Raw genomic sequence first — 9490 nt, forward strand, 5'->3', positions numbered from 1 at the left:
ATTCCATTGCCGATTTGGATGGCACGCGACACCGCCGCCGTCATGGACGTTGTCCGAGCGAACGCGCCGGTTCTCGCGGGTGCAATCTCTGGCGCGGCGACAGCAACTATATCGAACCCTCTCGACGTCGCCAAGACACGCATCCAAGTTCAGGGTACGTCTTGGTTGTCACTCGCATATTGGTCATACGCCTCGACGTTGGCAGGCGGAATCATGACCGAGGCTAAGTATACCGGGATCTTTCGCTCCGTACATACGATTTACGTCGAGGAAGGGCTCCGAGGCATGTATCGAGGGTATTCTGCAGCACTGTGCAGCTTTCCCGTGTACTGGTCGCTGTACTTCCCCACGTATGAGTTTGTCAAGGTCCAGCTGAATAAAACGTCGTTGGATGAGGTAACGTCACGTTGCTGTGTGAGATGCCATCATCACAATTGCATTCGTCATGACGTAGTATCCTGTTGTGATCCAAGGCCTATCTGCAACCATCACAGGCACGACCGTCGACATCGCCACGTACCCACTTTGGTTCCTTCGCACACGAATGCACACGCAACATCTGCACCAAATCACATCGTCGTCACATGCACGAGACAACTATTCCAGTACTGTCATGTGAGATATTTCCTGACCTCATGGCAGTGTTGGCACAGCCCTTCGCAGCACGGTGGCCACCATATTCAAGCGGGAGGGGCCAGAAGCATTCTTCAAAGGCTTGTCCGCATCCTGCTTTGGGATTCTCAGCTATGGAATTCAATTCCCCGTGTACGAATACCTCAAGCATCAAGTGGCAATTGACCCCGACACACAAAAGGTAGCTACTCACTCCTCCAGTGAAATCTTTTCTCCACTGCGGGACTGACACTTGGAGAATTGTACAGCCGTCTGCAATTGGAGTCGTTCTCGCCGCAACCGTATCCAAAGCCATCGCTGCCTCTTTCTCGTACCCAGGGGATGTCGTCCGCACGCGCATGCAGGATCAAATGGGGAAAAGCACATACAAGCACTTTGCCGACGCGATGGTCCAAATTGCACGGAAGGAAGGAGTCGGGTCACTCTACGCTGGATTCCGCGTCAACATTTTCCGCATCCTTCCTCAGTGCGCCACAACATTCTTTGTCTATGAGCACGTCAAATCATCCATCGAAGCGCAGGACGTCGCCCGGCTGCCCTTCCGCCGCTTCACCACGTCAAAGCCCATGTTGCAATAATCCTTCAAATTTGAAAATGTCCTTTCTCGCGCGCACTCGTTATCCGGATCCTGTATCCGTACATCGCCATCGACCGAACCTGCTCCATTACGTCCCATCCAGCTCACTGACGCACGCAACTCGCAGTCGCATGTCGTCCTTTGATCCTCATGCGCTTTACGCGATGCTCCTTGCTACCACCTATCATGCCCTTGGAGTTTCCTGGTTGAGTCGCGCGAAAGGATTGGGCATGGTAATTGGGTGACAAGACGACACGATGGGTCCACATCCACTGCACTAGACATGAAACTTGGCCATCAAACAGCACGTGCAATACAGCTTGCGCGGCGCCCAACGTTTGGAGTCCTCGACGTACGCATGAAGACCCCGACAAGTTGAGCCCGGATTGACGGGGTCTGTGCACAGGGGTTGGTCGTCGGCGTGGGTCGCCCGAACGAGTTCCTTCTTCATGCCACAACGAGGTTCGTTGCGGTGCCATGCTTTCATCGATTGTGCCTGTTGCTGCGCTGATGTCCGTGCCGCAGGCCCGCGTCATGTTGCATCTATTCTTAAGGGGAGAGCGCGAGAGAGCACCGGTTTGTGAGAGTGCACGGGGGATTGGAATATTAATTTATCCCTCGATGAAATTTATACTTGAGATTTGTATCAGGGGACTGAATTCTGCGACGTGTAAAATAAAAAAGGCGCCGACCCACTAAGTCCACCCACCATTTTCGCTTTTCGCCGACGAAACGCAGGAAGGAGCATGGCGTCGTCGGCACTTGAGTCTATCGACGTTGACGGGATCATCGAGAAGCTCTTGAGCGTCCGTGGCGCGCGACCAGGGAAGCAGGTGAACCTGACCGAGTCAGAAATCCGCGGATTGTGTGTGCACTCGCGTGAAATCTTTCTGTCGCAACCGATTCTGGTCGAGTTGGAAGCACCCATCAAGATTTGCGGCGACATCCACGGACAATACTACGATCTCCTGCGATTGTTTGAATATGGTGGGTTCCCCCCCGATGCAAACTACCTCTTCCTCGGGTACGTTTCCGCGCTCGAACACATATGTGTGTGTTTTCGATGGTGGTGACTTGTTCTGTGGGGTGGTAGGGACTACGTGGATCGTGGCAAGCAAAGTCTCGAGACTATCTGCTTGCTCCTCGCATATAAGATCAAGTACCCCGAGAACTTCTTCATCCTGCGGGGGAACCACGAATGCGCGTCGATCAACCGCATTTACGGATTTTACGATGAATGCAAGCGTCGGTACAACATCAAGCTGTGGAAGACATTCACGGACTGCTTCAACTGTCTTCCCGTTGCCGCGATTGTGGACGAGAAGATTTTTTGCATGCACGGCGGATTGTCGCCGGAACTGAGTCAAATGGAACAGATCAAGCGGTTCGTCCGCCCGACGGACGTGCCAGACACGGGCTTGTTATGTGACTTGCTGTGGAGCGACCCCGAAAAGGACATTCTGGGGTGGGGTGAAAACGACCGCGGCGTGTCGTTCACGTTTGGTCCGGACATTGTCGGCCAGTTCCTCAAGCGACACGACCTCGACCTCATCTGTCGCGCCCATCAAGTCGTTGAAGATGGCTACGAGTTCTTTGCCAAGCGCCAGCTTGTCACGCTGTTCAGCGCGCCCAACTACTGTGGCGAGTTTGACAACGCCGGCGCCATGATGTCCGTCGATGAGTCGCTCATGTGTTCGTTCCAGATCCTCAAGCCAGCCGAGAAGAAGCAGCGGTTCGCATACCAAGGCATGCCGGCGGGTGCTGGCGGTGCTGCTGCTGGTGGAGCAGCCCCTGCAGCTCAGCGACCTGCCACACCGCCGCGAAAGTAGACAGAGGACGTTCGACGATGATAATTCATACTAGCATACATACGAAGAACGATCGAGCGACAATGTAGCATCACGAGGGATGTTGGTCGAGGAGACGGGAAAGGTCTTGAAGGATCGACTCGAGGCGAACGTCGGCCGCGGTGCAGTTCCATGAGGCGATGGCGTCCGTGGGCATGACAGTGTAGAATGCAAGCACCTACGGACACGACCGATTAGCACGAAGGTCTTTCCTTCCGTCGGCTGAACGCACATAGTGGTTGGGAAGGCCGTAGGACGAGAAGACATGCCGATCTCCTTTAATATGCACGGCATGATGCGGGGCGGTGTCGGGGTGGTGGAGTGTGTTGGCTAGAGAGATCACAGTGACGGCATCGCGCTGGTGCGATTCATGTCGCTCAAGTCGTACCAAATAAAGCAACCGATCGTCGAAGGGTCGAGATCACGTTCGGCAGTTCCTCTGGACGCAGTAAATGCACCGACGTCGAGTCTGCGGCAGCTTTCTGCGCCACGATCTCGTCGCGGCCGTTGACCAGGCACATGTACACGGTACCTATGCATCCACCACGCTATGTCAGATTCGCTCGTCCCGACGCTAGTAGTACCGCACCTGGGTAGACGGCGTTGATACCTTCAAAGTGCGCGATGAGGACGTTCGTCCGCCGCGACTGCCTTCGACAACCCAAGCAGCACAGCATGAGTGTGTCCATCGCGCGTGCGATCCGAGTGATGTTGCCAAAGATATCCGGATGCATCATCCGGATTTCCCGAAGTTCAAGTGGAATGGCGGAGGCTATCGGTGTCTTGGACCCTGCTCTCACCAGCTCAGCCATTTCGCTAGGGCAGGAGTTGGGAGCAGCTCTAAGGCAGGTGTTCGTACAGGCGACGGGGGATACGGCACGATCTTGCCCTCAGATGAGTCTCGTGCGCTGGCGATGGCGACCAGTGCAGTTTCGGTTCGAGCTGGCCAACTTGGATGCACGCTTGGACAAGAAGCTGTGCGCCAGGATTGAAGATGGTGTCGTAGCGAGAGTGTCCGTGCATAGCGAACGGTACCACCAGCATTGTTCATTCCTTGTCGGCATTACGCTCATCTCGAGCTTCGTTTGCCGCGCTGCGCAGGATGGCGTAGAGTGCATGTCCGCCGTCATGACGTGGCTTTGGATGTCCACATGGCAGTCGGTCGTAACCAGCCTCCTTCAACATACTTGATGAGCTGCATGAGCCACAGACAGTTCTCCTTCGGCGCGATCGGTCCCCTGGACATTTCGGAACGAGTGGATTCCAGAGGTGTTTCTGATGGTGGTGTGGTTCATCACGTTGCCATGAATGCACGAGATAAAGCAGCCGGCTGCGCGGTGGCTCAGGATCGGCAGCCGGTTGAACCGACAGTGGAGAGCACTCCATGCGGATCGCTGCCACCAGGCCCGTGGGAGTAGTTGGAGGTGACTCGGTGTCCATTGCCGACTGAGCGAGCTGGTTGAACTACAGTAAGCGGCTCCCAAGTCGTCGCGCTATGTACGGAACGTCGTCGATATGGACCAGAGATATCACAAAGCTTGCGTTGGACGCATCGTCTCCGTTCGTAACACAAACCCTTCCTGGCCCGCGGTCATCTCGTTGGTCGGGGAATCTCATGCGTGAGGCAGCTCCCCCGTCGTGAGCAGCCTCATCGTGTCGTGTAAGACAAATATCCATTCGCTACGGACGAGCGGCTTAGTCGACAACTGGGCGAGGGCGTGCAACGATTCAAGCAGCCCAGACGACTTGACAAGGTCAAGGTCACATGTCGGGAACGAAGACATGCTTCACGGAAATGTTGTTGATGCACACGTTGAGCGGCGACATGCGACGGCAGTTCAGAGCAGGTCAGTCAGCCCACGACCGCCTACCATGGCAGCCAGGTTCCATTTCGCAATGCAGCCCATCTGGCCAACGACAGCCGGTTGAACCGCGCGGACGAAGTGGCGGCGGTGGTAGCAAACCCGACATCGGTCTCCGCTTGTGGACGTGGGGCAAAATCTATCGATAGCCCAAGACGGTGTGACCGCGGCGGGACGCTTGGACACACGAAATGGTTTCGGCTGTGTGATATCAGGGCACTGTCAAATCGATGACGGAACCGAGCGAGTCGACAGCATCGGTGAGTTGTTCGACGGACTTGCTCGTTGTGTGGACCGTCTTGAGCCATTCTGCCTCACGACGTAAGTCGCTAGCGCATGGTATCTTGACTGCATCCTGGATACCCTTGTCGATGGCGGTGGCACAACCGCGGAGGATTCCAATAGTTTTGGGGAATGCAGAGCACCGACAGGTGCAGCCTTGAAAGGTCAAGAGGGAGAGAATGAAGCGGCCAGGCCAATGCGGCAACGTTGATGGCGAAGGAAGCACTAACGACCCACGATACCTCTAGTTGCCATACTGGCATCGGAAGTGCATGAACCATTTCAAAACCACTTCAATGGAGAGGTCGCCCGACGCCCGTCCACATCCTAGTCCATGGACGTGCCCCCAAGCCTTTCGTCGCTCGCAAGTGGTCAACAAGTGCATGGTTCTTCATCCATCGGTTCGATCGAGACTTTGGAAGCAGCGAACGAGAATTTCGTGAATGCTGCTCGATGAGCCATGGCGTCCCGCGCGTGGATGGTGGTGACATCCAATCCATGTGGAGTTAGCACACGTGCATCGACGACGGTAGAGATGTCATTTCCAAAAGTCGCGATCCGTTAGAGCCCATCCATGTTGCCGACACCAACTGCAGTCGCTGGCACCACCTGCTATGCGAATTGGACAAAAGTCCCGAGTCCGGCCCCCGCGCCGTCCAAGTCGACGGAATCATCTACGTTATGTGCCTGCGCGGCATGTCATCACCTCCTGGGCATTGCCGTGTGAAACCACGGCGACATGAGCCGTTCTCGAACAACAACGCCCCACACACTTCTTGCGAAAAAGCATCGCACAACTTGGGCACTCGCCCGCGTGTGGGCAATGACCCCAGCAATTTTGGTGGCCGCATGCCCACGTTGGCCTGGCGCATGCAGCTGCATACTCAAGCCCACACGGTGAGTGGGGGATCGTCGCCGGCTCTCGCCGTGTGATTCAAGTGTTACGGGCGTCCAGTCGATAACGGCGAAGCGAATTGTGTGTGTGGGGGGGTATTTTTACCCTGTCTTCGTCCAGTTGTCGGGCACTTGTAGACACGGTGGGCCGACATGACCAAGGTGTATAGCTGCCAAACCAACGGTGGCAAAGACTCGGGGCGCGCCTCGCAGGACGTCGACGCCGCTCCTCCGCCGCGTCGCTTTCACTCAGCGTACCACCGCGTGTCAGTCCTACTCAATCTCGCCTTGACGATGAGTCTTGTGAGCACGGTACGACCACACTTGTCTACGTCGTGGTGACCATTGCGTCGGTGCTGTAGCCTTTGATGGCGTACGCGACGGAGCCCTTTCCATGGACGATCCCGGCACGGGACAACTTTACCTGGACGTCGTTCGATACGTACACGGCCGTGGCGACGTCGATGCTGCAAGCGTTGTACAACAACCACACGATGGGTCCAGGTGTGGTGTGTATGCGGAGCGTTGACTCCAACTCGCACGCCGTGCGCTACTCCCTCACGTTCCCACCGTCCCACGAGCTCGTGGACCACCCGTTCGACGCGTTTCGCGCGCTCGTGTCGTTTCCAGGTCGTGTGCCGTCGCCGTTGGCGTGTCCTGATGCCGTGTGCAGGATCGCTCTTTTACGGCGCGGGTCTCCGTGCGTTTGTCTATGACTTTTTGGCTGCAAACGACTCGATGCGATCGATGGGCGCGACGTGGCAGCGCTGCCACCACGTCCGGCTGCTTGGCCAGGCCGTCGGGGAAGCGTGCACATGGATCGAGCCGCCGTCGACACAGGCGGCGCAATTCACCGTGTACCACGGCGTCGTCATTCTCGAAACAGACGTGTGGAGTTGGGTCAAGCTGTCGTATCGGTCGCTTCTCGCGTGCTACATCCTGCGGATCCTCTGGCACCAGTATTACCGCCACGTGACCGCCCTCCACACGCAGCTGCAGGTCGTCGGGCTGGACGACTGGCCCGAGTGCGCTTCGTTTCACGTTGTGGTCGGCGACCCCACCGGCCTCGTCGTGTCGGATCCTGTTGTCGCGTTGGTCATGGTCATCGACATTTTGTCAGCCCCACGTACTTGTCGATGGCCGCTGTTCGCGTCGGCCAGTTCAACGACGTGTTGGTGTTTGTTCTCGGGTGCATTTACTCGTCCCGCAACGTATGACGTCTCCTGGAATGGATGGCTGACATGTGACGGAGGGATCATGCATAGGTGTGGTGTGGGTTCTTGACGATGCAGCTGCTAACAGTGGCCATCAAGCGGTCGGGCAAAGAAGCCAAGTTCCGCCCGGTTCATCCCGATCTGTTGATCGTGGCTGCCTACTGCTACGGTGGCCCTGTCGTCGCCTTGTGCGCGACAACCCCCGTCATGGCGCTGTTCCACCTTGTCTGGGGATTGTTCGTCCCGTCGGAAGAGGCGCACGAAGTGATTGAATGCATCACGGGAAATAGTTCGCTATGGCCATTGCGTACGTGGCACTCACGGGGCCTTGCTTCCGCAGGGTTGGTGGCAGTGTCCACGATGCTGGCGTCGTTGCCAATCATGTACTCGGTGTCGTACGTCCACCTTCGTCGAACGATGGAAAGGGCTAGAAACGCCTTCTCCGTGACAAAGTCCAAACCTGTGACAGCGGCGGGCCCCGCCGGCAACAGCTACTTCCACAGCGCCAGACACCGGTGGCTTGTCAGGATGATGGGCGTTGAATCCAAGTACAAGGGCGGTACCACGATCGAGTACCGCGGCGGTGTGCTCCATGATTTGTACGATAAAAACCCGCGATACCGCGCCAAGCCATTGTTTAGCCTCGTCGACGTGGACGTGTTTGTGCTCAGCGAATTCGCCGACGACCACGCGGACACGCACCGCATGCTCCAGCTGAGACTGAGCCTCCTCGCCGCGCTCGATACAACCCACGCCCATTGTACGCCCCATGCCATCGTACGATGTCCGAAAACGCACGACCAAAGCGCGGTGTGCACGATCCGAGGTTTCGACTGCACAGCGACCGGGTCTGACCAAAGCCTGGTGTGTCTGCACCCTGGCGCCACGTCCTGGCTCTAGAGCACCTTGGGTCTGCGCTCTGCACCCACCATGGAACGGGCCCTCCTCGACACGGGAGAAGCGCTGTTCCAACGTGGATCTGTGAACAAGTTTGCTGAGCGAGCCTAAAGTCGCAATGGTCGATGGTCTGAAAGGTTGTTGGCCTGCCACGTTTGAAAGCTTCGCTTCGTCGCCATCACTCGCTTTCGGCCGTAAGGCCCTCGATAACTAATGTCCGATGCGCCGTGACACGGGCGATAGTTGCGGGAACCCACTCAGGCTATCCATATGCTGCAAATGCACATCTCAAACATGCCGAGCATACACGTCGGCCTTCTTCTTCATGACGGGCTCAAGATGAGCAACGAGCACGAGTCGCATTCAAGCACGTTGGGCGAGACACGGGCCACAGAGCGCCATCGAACGAATACCGCAGCCACAAAGTATAGATCCTGTGTTTTCTCGAAACACCGCTTCATCCAAGCGAGCTCAGCTTGACGGTGGACTCGTTTGCGATGGCGCCGAGGCGCAAGCTGCCTGCCCCCGTGATGTGGTGACGTTCGACAGGTCGATCCGTGCAGATCGTGATCCGCAACGCTCGACTGGGTGAGAATCCATGTCGTACCCTTTCCGTCGCCAGCGCAACGACTTCAGTTTGGCAGGGCTACCCTTGTGTTGGAGAATACTCCGTTCGTGACATTGCATCATGTGGCTGATGGAGCATCGAGGAGGAGAGGGCAGTGCACCCGTTGTCGTTCGCCCACTGCGTCGCATGCACGTTATAACGTCACACATCAACGAAGTTTCTGAATCTGTCGATCGTCCAAGGATTGAGTTCACCCGTCGTGGAGCGCATGAGGTCGATGACGCCGATAAAATATGGAGACGGGCACACCGTACGATCGATGAGGCATTGTCCTGCGCGATAGCGGCTCGGCGGCGGACATGCCATGGACGCAGTAAGTGGAGGGGCACCGAGACATGTTTATCTCGACTGGCATGGACATATGCACGCGACGAATATCAGTGGGGATGCCCCGCCGATGTCGCTTCTGCCTTGTGGGCACGGGCAGGACATGCTGGCTGGAACCGGTGCGGACAAGCAGGGACATGCTGCGGGGGGGCAAAGTGCAGCCGCGCCACGCTGACGATTCCTCCACAAGGATCGACAGGGGCATTTTTCCAAACGATGGATGCTGTGACTGCAACTTCCAAGCCGTCCATCCTCCCGAGCGACGAAGCACCGGCGGCTGGCAGCACTTCCGTCCATGCCGTCGCTGCGCATTGTACCTCACGCGGACA

The 9490-nt window shown here is 57.0% G+C and overlaps 4 protein-coding genes across 5 annotated transcripts; 3 read left to right on the top strand and 1 right to left on the bottom strand.

Annotated features, from left to right (window-relative positions):
• H310_13876 lies at window positions 1-1245 on the top strand. 2 transcript variants are annotated; one of them, XM_008881524.1, is made up of 5 exons: window positions 1-154; window positions 206-396; window positions 455-605; window positions 654-814; window positions 882-1245. In XM_008881524.1, the coding sequence occupies exons 1-5, from the start codon at window positions 19-21 to the stop codon at window positions 1209-1211; spliced, it is 969 nt and encodes a 322-aa protein (XP_008879746.1). In that variant the 5' UTR covers window positions 1-18; the 3' UTR covers window positions 1212-1245. The 2 variants fall into 2 exon arrangements, with proteins under 2 accessions (XP_008879746.1, XP_008879747.1); XM_008881525.1 differs by having other exon boundaries at window positions 654-1245.
• A 664-nt stretch (window positions 1246-1909) lies between these two features.
• Window positions 1910-3104, top strand: H310_13877 (serine/threonine-protein phosphatase PP1). Its single transcript, XM_008881526.1, has 2 exons — window positions 1910-2234; window positions 2304-3104. The coding sequence occupies exons 1-2, from the start codon at window positions 1957-1959 to the stop codon at window positions 3037-3039; spliced, it is 1014 nt and encodes a 337-aa protein (XP_008879748.1). The 5' UTR covers window positions 1910-1956; the 3' UTR covers window positions 3040-3104.
• Window positions 3048-3763, bottom strand: H310_13878 (hypothetical protein). The gene is made up of 4 exons (XM_008881527.1): window positions 3647-3763; window positions 3446-3589; window positions 3290-3387; window positions 3048-3235 (listed from the first exon to the last, which is right to left on the bottom strand). The coding sequence occupies exons 1-4, from the start codon at window positions 3744-3746 to the stop codon at window positions 3110-3112; spliced, it is 468 nt and encodes a 155-aa protein (XP_008879749.1). The 5' UTR covers window positions 3747-3763; the 3' UTR covers window positions 3048-3109.
• A 2450-nt stretch (window positions 3764-6213) lies between these two features.
• On the top strand, window positions 6214-7798 carry H310_13879 (hypothetical protein). Its single transcript, XM_008881528.1, has 4 exons — window positions 6214-6407; window positions 6458-6725; window positions 6769-7306; window positions 7361-7798. The coding sequence occupies exons 1-4, from the start codon at window positions 6249-6251 to the stop codon at window positions 7377-7379; spliced, it is 984 nt and encodes a 327-aa protein (XP_008879750.1). The 5' UTR covers window positions 6214-6248; the 3' UTR covers window positions 7380-7798.
• The last annotated feature ends 1692 nt before the right edge of the window (window positions 7799-9490 follow it).

Source organism: Aphanomyces invadans, assembly GCF_000520115.1.
Source record: "Aphanomyces invadans strain NJM9701 unplaced genomic scaffold supercont1.57, whole genome shotgun sequence".
In the NCBI taxonomy this organism is placed as follows: domain Eukaryota; phylum Oomycota; class Saprolegniomycetes; order Saprolegniales; family Verrucalvaceae; genus Aphanomyces; species Aphanomyces invadans.